This window comes from Amphiura filiformis, chromosome 18, assembly GCF_039555335.1.
Source record: "Amphiura filiformis chromosome 18, Afil_fr2py, whole genome shotgun sequence".
NCBI classification, from domain to species: Eukaryota; Metazoa; Echinodermata; class Ophiuroidea; order Amphilepidida; family Amphiuridae; genus Amphiura; species Amphiura filiformis.
The window spans coordinates 45,914,775-45,941,238 of record NC_092645.1 but is presented as its reverse complement, the minus strand read 5'-3'; the positions used below and the strand labels follow the sequence as shown (position 1 = coordinate 45,941,238).

The window sequence follows — 26,464 nt, the reverse complement described above, 5'->3', positions numbered from 1 at the left end:
GTGTGCTCCCATCTGTCAATATATACATTTCAATCCTTCATTTTCTTTACCTGTACCCGCTCTGACTTGCTAAAATTTCCACTGGACCCCACGCAACTTTCCAGTCTTTTCTTCTTCCACGTCGCATGATAATATCCATTTCCCCAATATCGTCAAAGGTTTCTTTACGGCCTTCAGCAAAGGCAAAGAACATGTCATGATGGTAGACTAGGGCAGGTATTCTGAAAAAAAGGGGAAAAAAAAGAATGTTGATCGTGAAGGCAACTTTTGGAAAATTCTATAAAAAAGAGCTAAACAGCAAAATGTGTACTGGCACAAAACCCAGAACAAATCGCCAGGCATGTTTTTGAGTTATAGGCCTTTATAAATAACATTCCAATTCTTAATTTCATGGTATTTGACTGAGTGGACTTTCAAATCCTTGTAAGTACTTATTAAAAAGAGGTTTATTTATCAATAGTGACAGTTGAACTATGATAATTCCTATTACCGTAAATCCTGTGTAAAGCAGGAAACTAATTAGCCCATTTCTCAGAATAATAGTTCAGCAAAAATATCAAAGTATCATTTACAAAATTATCCATATCTTGAAAAGTATTGATACTATATCGCCGGGTGTATTACATAGTGGTGGATGTTAAACTTCGCCAGAAAAAAAGTTTTCAAGTTAGACGCGATCAAAGAGTATGCCAATTTGTGATCAACCATAGCAGAACACCAACAAGTAAAATCCTCCAAAAGTTGCTGTAATTTAAAAAACTAGTATCTAAAGTATCTTGAAACATCTATCACATGAAGAATTATTCGCTATTAAATCAGTAAAATGATTACAAAGTTATACGTCAGTATGTAAAAATGTGAAAATGTTGCACCCTAAACATCCGTCACTATGTCTTGCACCAATATCGCGCACACTAATCTGGTCTCTCATGTTGATCTATGGACATCCGTCACACATCCGTCAGTATGTCTTGCGCATAAAAGTCGGATCAAGGAAGGACTTCAAAGCATCCGTCGGTTCTTTTCGCTTATTATTAAACGCTTTTTTTCATGATAAAACCGACTCGTCACGAGTGCCCACGACATACATGGCATATATTGTATTTGAGGATTTACTCCTGATCTTACTATAGTTCTCACTCTCATGACATAGCTAGTCACACAAGCTGTAACTTCTTTTTACAAAATGCCAATGATTGTATTCAGTTTTTACCAATTTACACTGTATTATCTGTCAATTTGAAGCCGCCTCTAAACGCCTCTGAACATCTTTTGATCATCTTTCAATAACCTAGTCATTAAAAAGGATCATATTTTCATTTTTTATTACTTAACCATCCCTTTTATATTGTAAAGTTTTGAAATAATGTCTCTAAATATTTGTTGAATCAACTCGAAGCATTCAAAATTTATTAAAAGTGTTATTTTACTAAAATAATGATCCATTGAATATCTGCTCTACGTAAACGTTTTTGGTTTATACCCAGTTATCAACATACGTCAACAAATCATGTAGGTTTCAATGAACGATATTGAATTACGACGTTCAAATTGAAAAATCATGTTTTTACATATTGACGGATGTGACAAATACGCCATACAATTTAGTTGTTTTTCCGAGTAAACAGCATTTTACATAGTGACGTATCTAAGATCCGTCACTATGTAAAACGCCGGGTAATGTAATATATCAACATCCGTCATTTGCATAATTAATTAACTAATTAATTATGCAAACTTGAGCTTCAAATCTTGGTAATATTATACTACTCACTATTTAAAATACATTGCCCAAATTTCATAAAATGACAAAAATCAACATCCATGACAAGTACAGTCATGACAACTTATATTTCTGAAATCTGTGTGGAGAGAGTTTTAAATAGAGGCTATGATTGTGGTTATTTTAACTTTCAGTAGCCCTACCACAGCTCCTTTGTTCACACACTTTATACTCCGAGACACCATGCTATCCTGAGGACTGCTAAAAACCTAGTGACAGCTCACAACCCAGTACGTGACCGCTCACCTCTCAGGGTGAGCGGTCACTGGGTTTTAGCCGTTCTCATGGAGTCTTGGAGTATATAGTGTGTAAAAAAGGGCCCTGTGCATGGTAGGGCTAACTTTCAGTTCCTTACCTTGAAGTGTTGTAGCCCTTCATATCTTGATAAAACAATACTGCAATAGAAAGAGTACAAAGTGCAATGAATGAAATATGACCTGACAATTTAAAAATGTTCTATTTGTAGGGGCATTTCGTGATCCACAGCCTCATCCCCCCACTTTTCTCAAAAAAAGTTGAGATTTTTACATCACTGGAAACCTCTGGCTACATAATGTTTATGTACAAAATATTTCTTGCAGATCAATTCGTTTAGCAAAGATATCGTGAAATTTGAATTTCGTTCTGGTGCACCAGAACGAAAATACAACGCATTGTCTATGGAGCAGTGTAATACACATAATCATGCATAACTCGCAAACGCAAAATCGGAATCAACTGAAATTTTGGGAATAGTTTTTTTCGTGGATATCTAATGAAAAATGACATAAATAGAGGATGCTAGGATCACGAAATACTCTTTTAAAACACAAGAATTTATTTTATGTTGTATTTTCAAATAATTGCAGTTATTCAAAATAGAGTAGGCCTACTGTATGACCCGATCGACAACCTCACCCCCCCCCCCCACTTTTCATCCTTAATACCGAGATTTTGATATCAGATGACAGATTATATTTTCTCATTACCCCATAACATTTAATGCCCTAACCCCAAAAATGGTAAAAAGGGGTGTACCACAACTGGAAATATTTTTATTTCAATATCCAACTACATAGTAACTGCCGGAGCAATATAATGGGGGGGTCTCTATGGAAAGGTGGAGCAATATAATCAGGGGGGTCTTTATGGAAATGTGGGTACAGGGATGCGGCAACTTTAGGGTGCATTTTCAGGCTTTTTGGTACAACATGGGTGGCAGTTTTTAGTAAACTGGTTCAGATATTTTTCATATTTTCTCAAAAATTATGGAAAACATAAATTCTTTATCTTTTTTTTCCCAAACTTTTGAAAATTTTCCAGGTATGTTTTTGTTTATGGGGTATGTTTTTGAAATCCCAGCCGCACATCCCTACCCATGGAAACTGAAGTCAACCCCCGGGAATAATAAATATACTAGTAACTCATTACGGTATTGCTTTTAACACTGTAAACTGAAAAGGAAGGACAAATCAACCTAAGAAATAATACCCTACTTCAATGGGGAATTATCTCTACACTCCTTTGTGACTCAATTCAACTTAGGTGAAGTTAGGTCACTAAAGAATAGAATTTTAGGCACTTCTTAGGACACCACTTCACTTAACAAAGGCAATCACTTCACTTTTAGGACAGCCACTTCACTTCAAGTGGGTTTCCTGGGAGTGAAGTGGTTCCATTATTATGTGAAGTGGGTGTCCTAAAAAGTGCCCTAAATTCTATTCTTTAGTGACCTAACTTCACCTAAGTTGAATTGAGTCACAAAGGAGTGAAGAGATAATTCCCCATTGTAGTAGGGTATTATGTATCTTAGGTTGATTTGTCCTTCTTAGGACCTTTTCAGTTTACAGTGTAAAGTACCTTCTGCTTCTGTTTCTACAGGGGTTGCCGGTTTATAACCTGTAGCCCATACATCATCGCTGACTTTCCCCGATGGATCACCATATATCCGACTCATTGGAGCCCTCATGCGACTTGCTGCCCACAGCAATACCAACAATCCACAGCTTAGAATGAGGAGTAGCAATTTGTTATTCATGCTGATGAAATGGGACTTCTAGTTTTACTTTTTAATTTATATAGTCTTGGTGGGGTTTTTCTTGTTTTTACATACGGTACCAGTTGTGACACTGCAGATTCAATGGAAAAAAATATCAAGTTCATCACTGTACAAAACAATGATACACAAAGCATGCAAAGTACAAGTCACTTGAATTGAATGCTTTCTGGTAGCACTCTTTACTTACCCATATAAACGTTATGAGCGTAGCTATTTTAGCAGATTTCTTAGGACTAAAAAAAATGTTTTGTTCCCTGTAACATATGCTGGGAAAATAGAAAGTCGGTAGGTAGGTAAAAATTATTTTGTGGAAAAATTTTGTGTATCCATTTTAAAACCAAAAATCATAGGTCACAGAAAAATAAAGCTGTCTTTTTCTGGTATTTTAACATGTATGGAAATATTAAAATAGAATCTATAAGTTTTACTACACTTTGTAAATAGTTAATTAATTTCACTCAAGAAAGCAATGCTGACTGTACAAATTTTATCAACTTTTGGAAAAAATAAATATAATAAAATAATTGTTTAACTTGTTCCCTTATATATCCATTGGCGATGGTGCAAGAAAGTATGCAAATAGTGGTGGTGGTGAATCTGGCGGATTTCCTTCCGGCGATATCATGTGCATGCATGCATTCCACTTCATACTCCCCCCTCCTTTCCCCCACACTAGCCCTACCACAGGGCCTTTTTTTTAACAAACTATATATTCCAAGCCTGGGGGGCCACTCAAATCAAACTTGAAGTCATCCTCGAGCAGAAAAACACAGAAAAGGGTAGGGTTTTCAGCCTGTGGTACAGTGCTGTACGGTGCGACTATTTTAGGCGCATTGGCGACTAGATTTTTGCTGATGGTGACTAAATATTCAATCCCTGGCGCCAATGGCGACCAACTGCTGAAGCTTTTAATCGCCAAAAACAAAACATGTATGTAATGTAGCATTCAAGAGTACAAATGTATGCTATGAATATATGCATTTATCATGATGTCTCAATGGGGAAAACATATAGGCCTACATAAATGCTGCGTATGAAGTATGTAGCCTTGAATGGGAATATATATGTAGATCAGAGTACAGCAGCTATGAACATTCAACACAAGTGGCTGTTCAGTTGGCACCTCAGATTTTTTCCTGGGAGCAAAATTTGGGCGCCTAAATTTATAAAGTTAGGAGCCTCCTCAATCAGTTTTTGCACCGTACAGCACTGCTGTGGTACAGCCCGGCGATAAGGGTATCATCAAGCTTTTGCAAAAAAAAATTATCTGTAGCCTTTTTAGCCACTTAGGCCTACAAGTCGGTGTTAAGGAATAGTGATATACATGTTTTGTTGGAAGCCGTATTCTAACTGGTATTTTACATACACAGCAAACAATAAAGCCAGCCCGTATGGGAGCCTGGGTATTAGGCCTACCACCTACTTTTAATATTGTATTGTGGAAAGGGTGTATGGACAAGGTAGGCATACGGATTAACTTTTTCACTCAATGAAGGTTGGTGTTTAGAGTTGGGAATCTGAGGGGCTGCTTGAGGATGACAACACAAATGGTATGGTATGTGAGCTAGTGCCCCCCCAATACTCAATACATTAATGCTTCAAATGAACTATTTAAAATAATTATACGTATGTTAATTACATTGTGAAGGTCAATGACCTTTTTACGAGTAATTAGCGAGACGGTTATTCTATTATTAAGGAAATGAATATATATATATATCAAGAAGAGAAATGTACATTAGCATGTTGCTAAAAATACTGAAATTCAACTAGGATTTCATTAAAAATGAAAAAATGGAACATATAACCATTTAAGGTGGTACTACACCCCTTGATAAATTTGTGACTATTTTTGCATTTCTCTCAAAAAATAATAACACATTGGTAACAAAAGTTATGTAAATTATAGGGGTATTAGGACTACACTGGAATTTCAGTGACTCAAGATAAGCGGTATACTTTATACAAGAGGTACCACTAGAATTAATGTACCTCATTTTTTAACTTATATAATGAACCCCTTGTCTTGAATCACTGAAAGTATATTGGATTCCTTGCCCCAATAATATACATAACTTTTGTTACCAGTGTGTACACAAAATGTAGCAATTTTGAAGTTACTTTTTGAGAAAAATGCAAAATTAGTCACAAAATTTATCAGGGGGTGTAGTACCACCTTAAGTAGTCAGTAATTGTTTTAGTTGTACAAATTCAACATTCAAAGCTGTCAATACATCATACCCTCATTAGATTTGAAAAAGTAACCAGTAGTTTTGACATGCTGACATGTGAATTTTCACATAGGCCCTATTGCACACTCCCGCATCCGCCTGCTCCACATCCGCCTGCTCCTCCACCCCTGGCATTTTTTATTTCAACTGATGTGATTTTTTTTCTGAATAATGTATAATTATATGCTTCAGTACTAGATTAAAAGAGTATAAAATTAGGCTTAAAATGAGGTATCAACTATCAACCATGGGTCACTGCTGTAAGATATGGGGTTACAGAAAGCCAATCAAATTTGTAACACAATTTTCAGAAAAGTGTATTAAATCCAGGCCTCCACCCTTTTTGCATACCCAACTTATGACATGCGACCATACATTTTGTAAGGCGGAAATTATTTGACACATCAATAAAGCCCCAACAATAAAGCTCGTGTAAATTCACATAAGAGTGCGCCAGTCACGCATTACAATGCATTACGCAACGTGTGCATGCCAAATGAATTTTCTATAGACTATATCATTCAATACATGGTGTTTATTTTTCCACCTTATATAAGCCAAACAAACTTTACTGTAGACTCTACCATTCAGCAAATTACTTCAGCGGTATCTCTATGTCTGCATTACCGCATAAAAAGAACTAGCCCGTAGAACTAGGTCATACTACGCAGCTTGACCAGCGAATGAGTTGCCGATGTGATGATGATGTGATGCAATTAGCCAATCAAAACCCCACTTCCGTATACGCCATAAACTGTGCCAAATTGGCAGACCGCTGAAGTACTGTGATGAAAGCTATAGCCAATCTCTGCTACAGTTTGTCCACTTTGAAATAAAGTACGCAAGTGCAGGAAATTACAGTTTCTGCCATGTCTGCGCGCCGTATGTGTGAATGTCGAAAGGAATTAACACACTGCTAGGCAGGCGCACACAAATGCATGAGCGTCTTCATACACGACGAACGACACGCTTACACAAAATGTGCGTACCTTAGGCCTACTTCATTATTCACTCAGTGGGCAAAAATTGTCACTGCACTGACGCGTACAGTATTTTACACTATACAGTAGGTATGCTAGGTGAATTCAAATTTGCCATCAAACTGCATCATTTTATTTATCAAATTAAAGCCCTTGAGTAAACAAAGCCAAAACTGAAAACCCTTTTTTCATAGCACTTTCCGTAGCAAAGTTACATCTTGTCAAAGATTGACTTTCATCAAACAATGTCAAAAAGATTCAGCTAGCAAAATTCCCCAAAACGGCATTTCGGGGGAGTTTCTAGAGCTTTTGTCTCATTATGATAGCAGCTTTTTTAATGGAACTGCTATCAAAATCCTCTAAAATTCCATGAGCGAGTGTCTTATCACCATAAAAAATCATATATTTGGGTCAAGTGAAGTATAGAAAACATATTTATGTTTCCTTCTTCGGCCAGTTGTTTTAAATTTCTATGTAAAAATGCATTGACATTTTCGGCGGATTTGGCTGACTAGCAAATGTGTTTGCCTGGCATATATACAGCATGTACAGTGCAGTGTGTAGGTATGCTAGGTGAATTCAAATTTGCCATCAAACTGCACCATTTTACATATCAAATTAAAGCCCTTGAGTAAAGAAAGCCAAAACTGAAAACATTTTTGTCATAGCACTTTCCGTAACGAAGTTACATCTTGTCAAAGATTGACTTTCATCAAAAAGATTCAGATAGCAAAATTCCACAGTGGGTTGCATGTCATGAATTGGTCATCTTTTGTGTAACATGATGTAAAATGAGAAAAATGTCACCAATTTTGATTCAATTCAACACAACTTTTAATGAATACATTTTAGACCATTATAAGTATATATTTCTGGAAAGCTTATATTACAAGGATGCCAAATCAACAAAGCATAACATCATAATACAGGGTGGGTGAGAAATATACAGGGTGGAAAAACAACAAAATTAGCATCTTTCTTGTCATGGTGAACCCCATATTTTTCCTTTTCTAAAAGCTATGTAGTTCAAAATAAATATGGATTCAGAAAGACATTGCATGGGTCCTTCAAACAAATTAGGAAGAAAGAGTTTAGTATCCCTTACATTAAACATACAGGGTGGTCAAAAGTTGTAAAATAATTTCACAATTTTTATGACATTTTTCAATCAAAACTTTTTTCCTCCATTTCTGGCACTAAAACTAATAGCATAATTGAATTCCTCATCAAATTTCCTTAAAAATATGTGTTCTTTTGAATAAGCAGGGTGACTCGGGCAAGAGATAATCCATTTAGAAATGTCGGAGCACAGTATGCACACTTTGTACAGTAACATATAGGGAAAACTGTCTTAATTAGCATTTAATTAGGCAATTAATTGGTTACATCTTTTGTTACAGTTGATGTAATATGAGGTAGATCTACAATCCAAGATGATATATGCGCAATTTGAGGTCCATGCGAGTTGTACTTTTCAAGATACAAAGGTTTGAAGTTTGCCATATTTTCACAATTTTGTGTATAACCCTATGGGCTCCCGAACCTGCTCTCCCGAACCGGCTGCTCCATTGACACATCTTACATATTGAGGTATAAATCTCAAAGTACTTGTCCAATTGACTTGGGGTTTTTTGTATTTGAAAAAGAACATAATTATCTACAAACATATCGAAACCTTTGGGGAACTAAGATTTTCCGAGCTATTCCACGCTTGAACTCCTATAGAAACATGCGCTAAAATCTGGGTTTTTTTTACATCTCTTGCCACTGAAACATAATTTGTAGTGATATAACCTGGATCTGCTAGTTACATGGAGCTAATACTGTGATCTTTTGATTTTTAAAAAAATAAACATGCACGAAACTTGTTTAGACTCGCGTATGTAGGTGTAAATTTTTTATTTTTAGTCAAAAATCGCGAAAATTTCAGTGTAAATTTCGCGTTTCTTAAAAAAACGGGAGCTTCTTGTCAGCTTCTATTCACCAGAAAAATAAACAGCGCCATCTAATCACTTGGATCCCTTGAGTACAATTTCTTCAAAGTGACCGCTTTCCATTGATGTAACATTCATTTTGGTGGCTTCAGATTAAGACTCGCGTATGTTCAAGAAAGAAAACATCGTGAATTCGAAAAGTCTGACTGAAATCTAGTCATCAGGCCGTCATATCCTAGTCTTTTGCTCAGACCTAAACATTTCGACGCACTGAATGCGCAAAGTCAATCGATCAGAAAGTAAACAAACAACCCGCTGAAGAGGTTAAGACATGGTCTCAGATTTGAAGCAGGTTTCACTGCCAAAGTGTGTAAAAATTCACTCCAGAGTGAAAATAGCTATGTTTAATTTCTAAGGTGTCTTTTCTAGGGTAAAATTGTTTGTAGAACATGATTTCTTTGTCAAAACGCGTGCATCATACATCGTTTTGCTACAAAATGTTGATTTGTGGCCGATTTTGCCCGAAAAATGCACTTTTTGGGTGACAAAAATTTTCACATGCCAACTTTGTATACTCATAGAGTCTACAATATACATAGATATGGCCCTTTAAAATGTTAACATATCAGCTGAGGGTAGGGGAGATTGGGGTTAGTTGGAGCAGCGGGTAAGTTGAAACATTGCATTTTTTCTGACACAAAAAATTAATTTGGTAAAATACTGGCACCTAGTAATAGGTATTAGTAAGGGTCATCCACCAAATTAGCAACAGCACTGATGCCCCACCAGTGTTGACTTGGGAAATCTGTTTTTTGACTTACTGACTAATTTTTATACCCCTCAGAAAAGATGTGTTATCTCCATGTTGTTTGAAGATTCAGGGGATTATTTTTTGAGTATCATAAGCACTAGTAGTAAGTCCCAGAATAATGTTAAATAAAAGTTTTATTGTATTTCTTATTTTGTGTAATGAACTTTGAAATGTAAAAATAGGCATCGGGGTTAGTTGAAACTTTTGAGGTGGGGTTAGTTGACACATGAAAATCGCATAGAAAAATATGGTTAAAAATTTGACTTTTAAAAAATTTGTAACATGTTTACCATTTCTTCAATATTGCTTTAATATGGTTAAAAAGCAATAATACAAGCAAAAAGTGCACACAGAAAGTAAATTTTATAATATTTTAGGCTTCTCATATTTTGGTCCATGGTGACACTTGTCACCTTGTGTCCAAAGTATTGACCCGCACTCCCACATATTTATTTATTCATTTTTTCACACTGATTGTATGTTAAAGGGTGCCTTCAAGGGAAGTATAACCATAACAACACAATAATAGTTATTTTGACATTTTTACAAGCCGTGTTTCAACTAACCCCACCCCTGGGGTAAGTTGAAACACTTTTTTTCAAATTTTCAAATTGGATTATATGAATAATCATAAGCAGGTCCAATAAAATTTAAGGCTGTATTTGTAGCATGTATGTATATGTTTATACTGATATGGTTAGTGTTTCTTGAAAGTAATCGGTTTGCGTTAAAAAGACGATTTTGTGAAAAATGTTTCAACTAACCCCAATCTCCCCTACTATTTGATGGATTCAGGTATTTGTTTTGTGATTGACTTAATCATTTTGCGTGCCAGAATCATTCAAATATGACATGCCTCGTGACAATTGACATGCCAAAATAAGCCCTTTTCGGCAAAAAAATTTATTTGAAAAATCATAACTCTTGATAGGAAGGTGCTACAGTGATGGTTGACCTACCAGTCTATGCAGTATTGAATGGGCTTTCATTTGATACCTAACTTTGTTCATTTTAACTAAGGAAAAAACTTGCAAAATGTAAAAATGTTTCCCCTACCCTTAAAATTTTGATGTGTGTAAAAATTCCCGCCATTTATAAAAATCGGGATTACAAGAAAACTACAAGAGCTATAGGCTTGAAAAACTAATCAGTTATGCACAGTATAAGTTCCTACTTGGGTATAACATTAATATCTTTCCATTCCTTCTCAATTTTCTTTTCTAATTTTTTTAACAATTTGTGACATCTGTAAATTACGTAAACTTTGGCATTTCGAAAAATCGTCAAAAAAAAAATATGAGGGCGACATGTTTAAAAAACTAATCAGTTATTCCCATGATACAGTACTACAGGGATATAGTACCAAACTTGTGCTAAAATGCATATTTTTGAGTTCTAATTTTTAAACAAATTGACTCGCCACCCCATTTTTGAGCAAAATCGGGAACAATATAAGTACCTGTAATATTGCGCAATCATGTGACCTATATTCAATGTGTGTGCACCAATCAGATGTCAGACTTGCACTACAACATGATGTGAGCCTTGCAGAGCCTTTATAAGTGTGCCAATAGAGTTCAAATATGTTGTGATGATGTTGTCACTTATGGATCTCATATTTTTATTTCCGTCAAAAGCATATGCCTCTACTATAATGCTCATATCAGGAAAACAATGACAGATTTTGCATTTCTGACTTCAGAAAAACTAATCAGTTATTCCCATGATACAGTACTACAGGGATATAGTATCAAACTTGTGCTAAAATGCATATTTTTAAGTTCTAATTTTTTATCAAATTGACTCGCCACCCCATTTTTGAGCAAAATCGGGAACAATTAGTACCTGTAATATTATGCAACATATGACCTATATTCAATGTGTGTGCACCAATCAGATGTCAGACTTGCACTACAACATGATGTGAGCCTTGCAGAGCCTTTATAAGTGTGCCAATAGAGTTCAAATATGTTGTGATGATGTTGTCACTTATGGATCTCATATTTTTATTTCCGTCAAAAGCATATGCCTCTACCGTAATGCTCATATCAGGAAAACAATGACAGATTGTGCATTCCTGACTTCAGAAATGAATTCTGCACAAAATTTCAGTCTAGAAAACATATTTAAAACAATATTTTTTGAAACTTTATATTTTGCCATTTTTGGCAGTCAAACCTGCTTCAAATCTGAAACCGTGTCTTAAGTAAGCTATTGTGCATAACGTGGACAAGCTTCTTCGCAAAGTTTGTGTAGATTCTATCGTATTTGTGGCCAAATTGTAATTTATTTTTTTATTTTTTTATTATTCTGTAACCACAGTATTGTAAAATAAGTAATACAGAATAAAGGTGTGTATTTGTTTGCAATAAAACACAATATAAAGTGGTTAAAATAGCGATAAACGAGTCGTATGTCAAAATAAAAAATTCGACCGATAGTATCATAGGTTTCAGTGCTTCGTTGACAGTATCGATCTGTGTTCACTATGCGTGACCTGTGCGTTCAGGCCAATTTTGATAGGGCCCTTTTCACTAAAAAGGTTTCCATATGATGACACCAAACTTTCTACAATAGGACGTATTATACTTTTAGAATAAACCTAACTTGAAGTGTGAAGAAAGCATTTTCATGTTACGGCTGCTCCATTTTTGGGTGACCTATTTGTGACATGCGACCAGTGGCAAAATTCCCCAAAACGGCATTTAGGGGTGTTTCTAGATCTTAGTCTCATGGCGATAGCAGCTTTTTTTAATGGAACTGCTATCAAAATCCCTCTAAAATTCCATGTGCGACTTGATTATCACCATAGAAAATCATATATTTGGGTCAAATGAAGTATAGAAAACATATTTATGTAGGTTTCCTTCACCGACCTATTCTCGAAAAAAATTCAAATTTCTATGTAAATATGCATTGTGTTTGGGTCCCGGTCTCGGCGAATTTCGCTGACTAGCAAATGTGTTAACTAAAGCTGGTTTCATACTACCCTGTCCCTGCCGCTTGCCGCTGAGCGGCGTGGCGCACGCGCATTGCAGACAAACGGATACAATCAAGGCTTGTCATTGGTTGAAACGCCCTGCCGCTTGCCGCAGCGGCAAGCGGCAGGAAAGTATGCTGGGGGCATTTATAAGGTTTGCCTGGGATACCTACAGACAGTACAGTGTGTACTAACTGTACTGTACTGTCCAGCGTGGCGGCTTTATTAAATAGCCATTTTCTTTGCATTGCCTCATCTGTTTAGGCCAAAATTAAAAGAGGATATATATGACAGGTTAAGTAACATTTTGCGAACAAAATGCAATTCTATTTCTAATGGAAATGTCACAATATGGCTTTCACATTACCTGCTAGCTGCTTGTGTGTTTACCTATCGTTTGCATTTTGCATTTTACCAATTACGCATGCGCTGTATGACCTACGAGCTGAACGTAATTCAATTAGGGTGCACACCACCTAATGAGTTCCGGTGAAAACCTGGGTGAAAATCATTTTGAGGTATTTTGGGTCTCTCTCCGGGGGGCGATTTTTTTTTCCACAACAAGGATGCGTAATAGGACTCTCATACACAGTTATATATCATACGCTCTACATAGTTGAGTGACCACCACTGTACGCATAGTATTTGTACAAGAGACTCACCATGCTCGCAGCGATACCAGTGGTAATAGGCCTAAGAGCTCAAAAGTAATGGTAATACATGTATCATGCAAGTGAATGGGAACCCACGCTGACCGCATGTGTAAGAATGTCTATTTATTTATATAAATAGTCACACAACACTCTTATGCGATTTAAAATTTAACACATTAATATTTAACATATTGAGAGCACGTTTGCATTGCTAGAGAGAGCTAACATTGATCCTATATAATGTGAAATCAAAAGGTAAACTAAAATCTTGAAGTATTTTTAATATTTTTGGGAAAAGTTGCAAGAAAAATCATCCCAACTTCCATCTATGCGTGCTGCAGTGCAGACTTGTGTATACCATGTAGGCCTATACTGCGATCATGCAGCAACCTTGATAATGATAGGCTACTGGAACCATAGAACTTTTTTTTTTTTTTTTTTTTTTTTTTTTTTTGAAGTTTTTTATTCCCTGTTCTTGGAACTGGTGGAGGGAGAAAAAACATACAAAATGGGCCACCAGTTCCCAACGATCATGAATTAAATCATAATATTATAGTCAAACTTTTTAAGAACAGGTACAAAGGACAATCACAAAAGAGACAAAGACGATGGACAAAGAGAACGTTCACTCTTACAAACAAAACACAAGCACCAGTCTTGTGTCAAACAAGTGCACACATTACTTGGTTACACCCATCTTGATCCTGCCATAATCAGTTTGAAAATAATTGAAGAAAAGGACAACAATTTAAGATGCTTCAAGATCAATGGTCCATTTTTTTAAATGGAGCCGCAGTTTACCTTTACTTTCAGCAATTTTATACTCAATTTTCTGCTTCAATTTGACCATATTCAGAAAGGCATTGAAACTAAGGTTAGTCTGTTTAAATCTGCACTTATGAATGTAAAATTTAAGGCACAGAAAAAGGAAATTAATACAAAGGTCATGTTCAGAGGTATCCCTGATACCAAACATTTTATCAAATTTGGAAAATGTAAAAGAATCCCAGTGACACTGTTGATATAAAAACATAGTTCATCCCACATGGGAGACACATTCTTGCATTCACAAAATAAATGCAAAATTGTTTCGGGCAATTCATTACAAAAGTAACAATTGGGTGAATCCACCCTACCAATTCTGTGAAGAAAATTATTTGTACAAATTGCCCTATGAAAAACTTTAAAATAAAAAGAGCGTAACTGGGTTTCAATAGTACATTTAAAATTGCTACTATGCACACAGTTCCATTCAATTTCATCAAACACATCGAGACAATCAACCCATTTGTTTTCAGCTTCAACAGTGGCTTGGTTCCTAAGAGTTGAGTAGGCATGTTTTGAAACCTTCTCTGCATCTAAAAGCGAAGCAGAAATAGTATCAAAAATGTTTTCTTGAATGTTCTTAGGGTTCTGGAACCAATCCAAATAAATCCCATTCATTAAATAATTGTATTTTCTCCTGTCTTTAATGGAAATATCAAATTCTAAAACCAAATCTTCAAAGGTTTTAACTAAATTGTGACCCATATAAAGATCTGAAATGCAATGGATCCCTTTTTCATCCCAAGTAGGGTAAAAGAAAAACTTTTTGTTTTTAACCGAACATCTTTGTTCCACCAAATTGGGTCCTGGAGATGGAAATCAGACCAGTTTAATTTTTCCTTCATCTTGCATTTGTATAAATACCATAATTTGATAGTCTCAATTAGCTGACAATTTGACAGGGTATTTAAAACACAATCAGGAGCATCTGTCTTCAACAAGACAGTATAATCTGGATAAAAAGAAGATAAAACAGAAAGTTCAAGGGATTTCCAAAAACTAGAATAATTAGGATCAAGCAGCTGCTTAACCCACACAAATTTTTGAGCCTGTGAGAACACAAGAAGGTCAATCATTCGAAGACCACCATTATCATAATCATTACACATGACATCCCTCTTAACTCTGTCATTCCCTCCATTCCAAATGAATTTATAAAACATACTATTCAGTTTCTTGAAAAACTTTTTGGAATGTTTATACAAAGAACAGAAAAGAGATACAAGAGCTGGGGTAACAACAGGGATTTTACAACTGTAACTTTGCCCAAGAGAGATAAATATCTACTCCTCCAGCAATTGAGTGTTTGCTCAATTTGATGAAGTTTAGGGGTAAAGTTGAGCTCAAAAAGAGCATGTGTATTAAGAGAAAAATTAACACCTAAGGTTTTAAAGGTGTTTGTCTTCAACTTCAGCCCAATATCTTCAAAGGGATGGAAATCAGAACCTTTTAAGCTGCCAATATGAATGGCCTCAGATTTTGACATATTGATTTTGCAACCTGAAAAGGAAGCAAATTTATCAAGGATGTTGAAGAGAAATTGGAAAGATTCTAAATCCCCTTGTAAGAAACAAGTGGTATCATCAGCCAGCAAATTAATCTTCTTTTCTATGTTACCCACTTTAAGACCTTTTATTTTTTCATTACTGCGAACTGCGATAGCCAAAATTTCAATGGCAAAAAGGAACAAAAAGGGTGAAATAGGACAGCCTTGAAAAATTCCACGAGACATGTCAATAGGATTGCTGAGAAAACCATTATTGATAACATAACTTTTCCGGCAATTGTAAAAAGTTTTGACCCACTGAATAAAATTATCCCCAAGATTAAACCGACTTAAAACCTGAAATAAGAAACTGTGTTCAACGCTGTCGAAAGCCTTTTCTATATCTAACAAGACAATAGACCCTGGGATATTATTCATATCGGAATATTCAATCAAATCAATAATGTTACGAATGTTACAACCAATATTCCTACCCTTCATGAAACCAGTTTGATCATCATGAATAAGATCCTGAAGAACAAGTTTGAGACGATTAGCCATGGTCTTTGCAATAAGCTTATAATCAGTCGTCAATAAGGAAATAGGACGGTAATTTTTAACAAAAATAGGATCACGGTCCTTTTAGGAAGCAAAGTAACAACACCATTTCTTTGGGAAAGAGACAAAAGGCCTTGTTCAAAGGAAAAATTAAAAGATGCAATTAACATATCAGCAATATCATTAAAAAAGACGATGTAAAACTCCACTGGGAGGCCATCTAAACCTGGTGCTTTGTTATGGCACAAAGATTTCAAATTCAAAAGCAGTTCAGCTTTTGTAACAGGTCTATTCAAATTCTCTTTACTTTCTTCAGACAGCTGAGGAATTTCAAGCTGATCAAGAAAAGTACTTGCAGCTTGGTCTGATGCTGTAGTAGAGCGAGAAGTATAAAGATCATCATAAAAACCATGAAGGTCTTTCAAAATGTTAACAGGATCAGTTTGAATGTTACCGTTTTCCTTCATAAGATTCCGGATGACTTTTTTCTCTGAGGAGCGTTTCTCAAGATTGCAGAAATATCTGGTACTCTTTTCACCATGCTCAACCCACTTTAATCTAGATCTGACAACTAGCCCAGCAGTCTCTTGATCAATAATATTATTTAAATCACTTTCCAGAGAACTAAGTCGTTCAACCAAGACATCAAGACTAACATCATTATTGATATTAGAAAATTCAGAAATGTCCTTTCTCACTTTGTCAATTTCTTTTAGAAGATTAGACTTTACTTGATTTCGTTCCTTTTTCTTTCTGCTGGTATATTCAATACAATGGCCTGTAATGACTCATTTCAAACTGTCCCAAATGATGTTTGGGTTTGCAGGAGATTGACTATGGATATTTTTAAACTCAGTAATTTTTGATTTAATAAAATCAACAAAATCTGAGTCATGTCTCAAATAATAGCAGTTACATTTCCAATAGCCCTTTCCTCTTGCATGGACATCAGTTGAAATTTTAGCTGTAACAATCGAGTGATCAGAGCTAACACCAGAAATGATATTAGATGATTTAACATTGTTTGCCAGGTTACTGGAAGCAAGAATGTAATCAAGTCTGGAAAGCACAACAGGGTGTTTCTGGTGCCTGGTATAACTCCTGGTGTTGAGGTGTTCAGACCTCCAAATATCGACTAGATTAAATTCATCCATTAAAGCTTCAAGAGCATTTCTTGAATTAATATTAGAATGATTTGTGAGAGAACCTTGATAATCCAGGGGACCTAAAGCAATGTTTAAATCACCGGCAACAAGAAAACTAGAAGAATCCATATTATCAAGTAATGAAAAAAGATCAGGAAAAAAATCAGGGTCATCCCTATTGGGAGCATAAACATTTACTAAAATTAAATGTAAACCATTTAACAAAACATCAAGAATTAAGTATCTACCATCAGGATCTTTAATAACCGCATTTGTAGTCACAGAAACAGAAGACTTGATTAAAATCCCAACACCTCTACTGTTAGAAGCAAAGCTGCACAGCCATGAGTGACCGCCCCATTGGGTAGACCACCAGTTTTCATCATTCACGGAAGAGTGGGTCTCCTGTAGAAAAATAATATCATCATTACGTTTATGAAAATAACTGAAAATTTTCTTACGTTTAAAATTATCTTGAAGCCCTCTGCAATTAAAGGTACTAAACTTTAAAGCCATATCAAAAAAAAATAAAAAAGAAACAAGTTACAAAAGATCATTAAAGATTTAAATATCATGGCAAGATCAAGATAATAAAAACAAGACATGAAATATGAGCACAACATGAAACATGAAAACAAAACACTAAAACAGACCACCACACACACAAACAAAAACAAACACAAATACAAAATTGTCACAGAAAACCACATCATGGGGTGGAACCTCAAGTTTTATCACAGTTCCAACCGACAGGTATCACTGATCAAAAGGAGTGGCATGTGGCTACTCCACATTAAAAATGCAAAGTTTGAGGCATAAAGTTCAAAGTCAATTAAAAGTCTAATGATATAATGCCTCCATAATTCCCTCGGAAAGGAATAGGATCGATTCTTTTGAGAACAAACAGCAAACATGCAGAAGAATGAAACATTGCAGCACGTGAAGAGATAATAAAAAGCTCAATTGGCTTGAATACATCAATGTTTGTGCCACCTAAATTCCCGCAAAAGGGAACAAACATGAGAAACAGTACTTAATAACGTCATATAAGTGTCCTTTTTTACAAAATGGTTCAAGTCCAAAGAAAATGGCCTATGATAATTTTTTTTAAGAGTTGGACTTGAATTTTAAACTTTTAAACTTCAATTTCATACATATTTTTTCCAAAGAAAACTGGCAAGAAGACACAAAATGTCCGCTTAAAACTGAAGCTGGATAATGAAAGTGTTTTGCCAAAATGAAGATATTTGGATGAAAGCAAATATGCAACCAAATGTCACTGAAGAAAGTTCAAGTTCTTGAATTTGAAAGTTAGACTAAAGTGCTGGTTGCTGAGACCTCAATGGGGTATTCTGACGACTGAAAGGATTCACATCTGGTGTGATCTTGAAGACTTTGACAGCGCCGTTTTCCCAATATTTCAGGATGGCCGGGTAGGAAAAGAAGGGTCTTTTGCCCTCCTCACGAAGCTTCTTGAAGGTAGGTAACATTTCCTTTCTCTTATTCTGGAGACGCTTGCTTATGTCCTCAGCCACAAAGAGTTTGCAGTTCTTATACTTTGTTGCTTTGAAAGCTGGAATTGCTGCCTTGCGAACCATTTCTTTCTGAGAAAATTGGTTGAAATATACATGAATGGGTCTGGGCTTGATCTGACCTGGTCTAGGAGGTCCAGTCGGCGTACGATGCGCTCGCTGAATATCAACTGATCCTTCTGGAATATTGGGGTCGATGAATTCTGTGATCAAATTGTTCACAAAGTCAATGCAGTTGCTTGGATTTGCTTCAGAACCTTCTGGGATATTAAACAGCACAATGTTATTACGACGAGCACGGTTTTCTAAATCATCTATTTTGTCCCAACACTTATCTATCTCTGATTGCAACTCCTTCACTTTGGAATCACATGCTTCATTGTGAAAATCCAGGGCTTCACTAACTTCCAGCTTGATCTTCAAATACAAAGATTTAAAACGATCCTCCAACCTTTGCTCGTATGCTGTAAACCATTGTGGTTGTTGTTCATGCAACCATAGAACTTTGTGACCATGCATGTATAAACTCAATTATATTTACATCTATCCATATTTGAAGAAAGAGAGAGCTTTGAGTCATTTTAGCTTCGTTATTTCCCTTCTTTCTTCAACTGGGTCTTCAACCTGTTGAGTTGAGTTAAGTTTATTTATAGACATTACCAAACATGTAGGTACACCCCAACAATCACAACAACAAGTTACACAAGCGGCAGGTTCGTTTTGCATACCTGCATAGGCCCCCTACTGCATATTTTTAGAGTTTCTCAGTGGCGAGTATATTAAAGCTACGTAGGAGAGTATGTTTTGGTGATGTTGGTGCGAACTTTGTGGTGGTGGCGTGTATGGAGAGGCCGGGTGGATGGGTGTGTGTATATATATGTACTTCCATTTAATTTCTTGATATTTTTCATTTTGATAGGTTAATGAGTGTTATGTTTTAACTTCGATAATATAAATTGGAGAAAAAAGAACCCAAGATATGTAGTAGATGCACTGTCACCTTAATAGTTTTACTGGACCTCCCCAAGGCTATATGATCATTAATCAAACACTTTCCTAAAACCACATGTGTATGGTTTATCTACCATTTCGTTTTTGTATTAAAATGTATCATTGCAAACACGCAATGTATTGTATCATTTGTTCTCAACTATAAAACAGGAAGTAATTACTGATGAGCCGGGGATGAGCCCTTTAGAATTAAATAACAAAAGAGGGAGCCTTCCTTTTATCAAATGTTTACTTTTATGAATTGCATGGCACCATTTTGGGCTGAAAAAAAATCAATGTTTTGGTTCTCGTACCCTCCCTCCTCAATTTCTGAGATTTCTGAGATTTGTCAGATTGTTTTTAGTTTCTAGATTTTTCAAATATTTTGGAATGCTTTGGGAAAACTTCGTACATAGACATAAATAAGTTTATTAATATTCAAGTAACAAGAATCACTTCCAAGTCTTTTCTAAGGGTTTATCCTCATTAAAAAAATTACATGTTTGAGAAGAGAAAATAAAAGGACCTTCCAAATAAAGGACTTTCCTAAAGACTAGTAAAAGATTGGAACCACCATGAATACTAACATTGCAAATTTTACATTAAAAAAAAACCCTAGTTCATGTACACTCATCCATGTCCCCCTGGCCTATGATACTAAGTTTAAATTATACCCCTCCCCCAATACCGCTTCACCAAATGTTAGGGTTTAGGTTATATATTTTGAACACAAACTCATGATTTCCAATATTGGCATAGATGTCTGTATGGTACGTGTCAAGTCATAGCTCACAAATCTGGATTTCATATTATGTCCCATCATTCAGTGGGACATTCTGCCTTACTGTAGTACCGGAGTATAAGCATAGACCATCCAAAGATATGCATTATGGGATATGATGTCACAAATCTACACTCATAATTGACATAAACAATGTGTATATTTTGTTTTGGAGAATATTTGCCAAGAAATAGTTCATGTTAAGGTGATGCTGACTGAATCATTTAAGACTGAATGTTTTTTTCCAAATTGAGATGCAGACACCTAGAAAATTGATTCACACTCATAACACAAAGCTCGAGCATTGTACAGTCATCCAATCTAATTAATAGCATCTCTCGCAAATGTTGAGATGTCTGGCCAGGGTCAAACAAAAGTATTTATATATCACATGTGTTTATATTTTGTTTACGACATATGCCCAATCTTGCAATAGGCCCCCTATTTGATGCTTACAACTCGCCACTAAGAAACTCTAAAAATATGCAGTATGCAGGTATGCAAAACGAACCTGCCGTTACACAAGTCCTATCCCAGTAAACACCGATACGTCGGGCCTACGTTGGCAATGGGTTGGACATGGCGGGAACACGTCGGCGTCGCCCTTGCTTCATCGGAACGGCGTCGGGCCTACGGAAGTGTTCTTCCAATGTATTTGAATAGGAAGAATTCTTCCTTTGAGGCAAAATAAGTTACTTGTCGCAAGTTAATAATGTTATGGTAAGAGTTTCCGTAGATAAATATTTTTTTCCGTAGATAGGCCTAGATATTTTTGAAATTACGTTTTGATGATATTGTGAAAAAATTAAGATAACATAATATTCAATAAATTTGCAATGCACAAATTTCTATCAAAATTGCGGTCAAAAATACTATTCTAATTCAAAATTACTCAGACTTGAATAGCGAGGTCACCGCCGGGGGTCATAGATCAGGCTCGAGGTTACACTCACATTGATACGCATTGGTCACGTGTCCAGAAAATGTTCCCGTGAAAATTTACCTATTAATGTTGACTGCTAGCGTAGGAAAAGAGTTGGCCGTAAAACAATCCAACGTACTTTTCTCGTCGGCATAAGTAAGGCATGTCCGTAGCCGGCAAAACATTATATTGGCCCTAAGTCGGAACGATATCCTTTTCAAGTCGACATGAAATCGGCAAAAAGTTGGTCCCACGTCGGGACAACCCTTTTTAAACATCGGAATAAAATCGGCATGACAGTAGGCAAAACGACGGCCCAGCGTTAACGTTGGAACAACGTCTTTACGTGTCGACGGCAGGATGCACCCCCGATGAGCACCCGACACGAATCCCGACGTCCGGTCGACTTTGCTAGCTCCTTATATCCGACGTCGGACCGACGTCCGTGTGTTATCTGGGATATAGCTCACATGTAAATAGTAGGTCTACGTATCTCACTGAAAGCATAAACTGGAAGAATACCATGACATTTGAATGTGTAACACAGATTGTAGGCCTATAGACCTAGGCCCTGGTATTCTGAAATATTTAACGGCAACATTTTAAGATCAGGATAAAACCTCATTTAATTTTCAAAGTACATACACAACACAAATGATTCGGCCTGCGTGTATGGCAAGCCAAAAGCCCCATTACGTATTGCGACAACGCGTTGCTTTCGCCAAAGCAACGCGTTGCTAAGCCAGCCAATAGAAATAGAGCTTTTAGCAACGCGTTGCTTTCACAAGCAACGCGTTGCTTTCCCAAAGCAACGCGTTGCTTACATACTCAATTCAGGGGCGCCCAAGCCGAGTTTTTGATTAGCCAATAATATCGGCGCTTTGAAGAGCTGTTGGTTATGTCCATCCCGCCTTGGTACTAGTTGTTATACATGTTTTGTGATTTGCGTGTATCACACTATAATTGTAGGCCCTACACTTAATTGTAGACCTAAATACTCTGAGAAATTCCTTGAGCAACAATATTAAGTTGTTCATATCATAAAACGAAATCCATTTCAGGCGTAAAATTTCACAGATATTATGAGAACAATAAATAAGCTTATAAAGAGTTTCTTGCATGATTGTGTGTATCCTGTAAGAGTTGCTGTGATTGGTTGTCGCCACAAGACGTAAAGAATGACAACGTGTTGTTTGCGAAAGGCGAAAGCAACGCGTTGCTTTGGGGAAAGCAACGTGTTGGTAAAAGCTCTATATCTATATTGGCTGGCTTAGCAACGCGTTGCTTTCGAAAGCAACGCGTTGTCGCAATACGTAATGGGCCTTTTAGCTTGCCATATATGCGTGTGAGTACGTAAAACAAAGTATGTGCGAGTCACAGTAGTGTTGTTACGTGGTAGCGCGTGGCAGGCGCGTAGCAAGGCGTGTAAAGGTGGGGCGCCCAATAGACGGACCCAATATGACACAGAAAAAAATGTAAATCGCGGCCATCGCGTCGTGCTTGCGCGACGCAGGGGGTGTCTGAGGGGGGATGTGCCCCCCTCAGAAGTTAGAAACTTTTGCAAAATGAAGACCCAATTGAAGCGATTTGTTGGACAATTTTAGCACTATTAGTGTGTAAAACTTTAGTTTGAAAAAGCCGAAAATTTATGAAATGAACGTTCCATGAATCCTTTCGCGCGAATTTCGTGGACAAGTTTTCCCTATTATTGTAGGCCTATAAATTATGTTGAAACATAAATTGGCAAATGTCGAAAGGAGAAGCGAAAATTGGCACTTGTTTGTCCACCACGCAGGGGGTGTTTGAGGGGGATGTTCCCCCCTCAGAAGTAAGAAACTTTTGCAAAATGAAGACCTAATTGAAGCGATTTGGTGGACCATTTTAGCACTATTAGTGAGAAAAGTTTAGTTTGAAAAAGCCGAAAATTTGTGAAATGAGCGTTCCATGAATCCTTTCGCGCGAATTTCGTGGACAAGTTTTCCCTATTATTGTAGGCCTATAAATTATGTTGAAACATAAATTGGCAAATGTCGAAAGGAGAAGCGAAAATTGGCACTTGTTTGTCCACCAGGCAGGGGGGTGTTTGAGGGGGATGTTCCCCCCTCAGAAGTAAGAAACTTTTGCAAAATGAAGACTTAATTGAAGCGATTTGGTGGACCATTTTAGCACTATTACTATCAGTGAGAAAAGTTTAGTTTGAAAAAGCCGAAAATTTGTGAAATGACGGTCTATGAAGCTTTTCGTGGACAAGTAGTTTTCCCTATTATTGTAGGCCTATAAATTCTGTTAAACAAAGGGCCTAAACTGGCAAATGTTGAAAGCAGAATCGAAAATGGGCACTTGTTTACCCCCTATGTAGGGGGTGTTTGTTCCCCCTCAGAACTTGGGAAATTTTGCAAAATGAAGGTCCAATTGAAGCCATTTTGGTGCATCATTTTTACACTATTTAAGTTAAGACTCAGCATGAGTCCGTCTTAATAATACCGACTTTGTTGACAAAATGTGACGGGCCCTGCAAATCGGCGGGCCGGCAGTAATTTTCACATGCTTTTATGACGAGGACTCGCCGCGCGCCTCCCAGTTCTGGCACTCCGTGTATCCGCACCGCGCCGGTTGCACTAAAAGAAGCGCGATTCGCGAAATCAATTACGGCGTGTCCGTCCTCTGTCCGCGCGCTATCGCGTTCGCGTCCGCGCGTTTCGCGTTCACGCGGTGCACTATCGCGTGCTCGCGGTGCGCTATCGCGGAGTATCAACGGGAGTGTGCGCGGAGTACAGTGCGAGCATCGGAAAAGCATTACAGTGTGACTAACAGGTGCATCTCATTGGACCAATACTATTTTCAAGACAGGATTAACATAAAAATCATCAGTTATGGTATAACCCGTTTGCGTTGAATTTCGGGGTATTTTGGGGTCCTCCAATGTGGTAGCAGGGCAGGGTTTGAAAGAGGTGAACGATGGGTTTTCAGATTATGGGTACCGAAGTAAGCGTCACAGCTACAAAACAGAGTTGATTAATCATTGAGCGACGTATATCGTAGTAGTTTGAAAGGTTAGGACAAGTATTATGGGTAACGGGTGTTGGGTAATTATAGATAGGCCTATCACGAGAACCGCCCAACCCGAGAACCGCGAAATCTAGTACAATATAATAAGAAAAAAGGGGTCATTTTTCATACACTTGTTCGCGAAATTGAAAAAAGGGCACCAATCACATGTATAAATCATCGTAGTTTCATTATTCAAATCATTTACGAATTTCAGTTTCATTATTCCGTTTGGTGCACATTACATTAGGTCACATAAATTAATGCGTTTCCATCAAAAAGGGGTATATTATTCGCGTTTTAGCACAAAAAAGTGGCATTGTAGAAGGGCAAAAAATTTGCGAAATTGCTAAAAATAGGGTTGTTTTTATCCTGAAAAGTTCGCGAAATGAGATTCAAAAGGGGGTGTTTTCAAAGCACGAGTGACTGTACACGGAGTGCTGGAACCGGGACCCGCCTTCAAGCAATGCCTAAAATAATTGCAGGGCTATCATAAGACCTAGCCTACTTTCGATCGACCCGACTGCGCGTTTGTTTAGACATGTGCCTACTATCACGACTATACACGATTTAACTTTTTTCTCTCCTCCTTTTTTCCCTTTTCTCTTCTCTTTTTCTCCTTTTTCCCCTTTCTTTTTCTCTTCTCTTCTTTTCTTTGCAAAAAAGTGGGGCGCCCATGGGCGCCCCAGGCGCCCCGCTTGCGACGCGCCTGGCGCGTGGAATAGTCCACTGGTATCGCTGTGACTGTGAGCATGGTGAGTCTCTTGTACAAATACTATGCTATACTATAACGATATCCGTAATAGATTTATGACGTTAATAGATGATATTTTTGTTACCAACAATTCAACTGAAAATGATAAGTTTCTTCTTATCATGGGTGCCAATGATTTTGACACCACCAATGCAGTTGCTAATTTCATTTATACTGCATTTGAAAAACGGGATTTAAATAATAGGCCTATGCCTAGTTAATTTATATTATATTCTTTATAGTTGTAAACTGTAATCGTTCTTGTACTTTATTTGTATTATATATATCGTATCGTATTATTATATATGTTTTGACCATATCTTGTTGTAAGATGAATGTCAATAAAATCTGAATCTGAATCTGAATCTATGCGTGCAGTGGTGTTCACTCAACTGCGTAGAGCGTATAATGTATAACTGTGTATGAGAGTCCTATTACGCATCCTTGTCGAGGAAAAAAAAATCGCCTCCGGCGAGGGGGGGGGCACTCGACTTTGGAAGTGATGGGGATGTGCGGACAGCAGTTCGAAACTAGGGGTCTTTCGGTGAGAGCCTAGACACCGAAAAAGGGTGTCTTTCAGTCAGTGAGAAGGTTCCAAAAAAGGGGGTCTTTCCGTGAGACTGGGAACAATTTTGGGTCAAGATATAAAAGTTGATAAAAAAATTTCAAAAATTTGAAAATATTAAAAAAAAAAAAAAAATTGAAGAAATATAATGAAAAAATTGGGTCATCCATCCAGTGAGAGATTATTAGAATTTCCCCCAAAATTTTGGAAAAAAGGAGATATTGGTGACAGGAAGATAAACAAGGGGGTCATCATTGGGTGAGATAGAGTTCAATAAAACAAAAAGGGGGTCATTGGGTGGGAGCGAGTTGAAAAATGGGGGTCAATGGGGCCGCACATCCCCGTCACCCATTTTTATTGAGTGCCGGCCCCGCCCGCCCCCCGGCTTCTCTGCTTGAGCTTGCTTGGGGGAAATACGAAGAAAATTCTCCACATGTTCCAGTGAAAT

The 26,464-nt window shown here is 37.0% G+C and overlaps 1 protein-coding gene across 1 annotated transcript in view; it reads right to left on the bottom strand.

The window, feature by feature from the left end:
* Positions 1-13,153, bottom strand: part of LOC140139615 (sialidase-3-like) — a 30,266-nt gene extending 17,113 nt beyond the window's left edge. The window contains exons 1-4 of the mRNA XM_072161318.1: positions 13,125-13,153; positions 3,623-3,891; positions 2,139-2,178; positions 51-221 (exon numbers count right to left, since the gene is read on the bottom strand). Of these exons, the coding sequence (XP_072017419.1) occupies positions 51-221; positions 2,139-2,178; positions 3,623-3,800 (389 nt within the window). The 5' untranslated portion in view covers positions 3,801-3,891; positions 13,125-13,153. The remainder of the gene's footprint in view (positions 1-50; positions 222-2,138; positions 2,179-3,622; positions 3,892-13,124) is intronic.
* Positions 13,154-26,464: the final 13,311 nt, after the last annotated feature.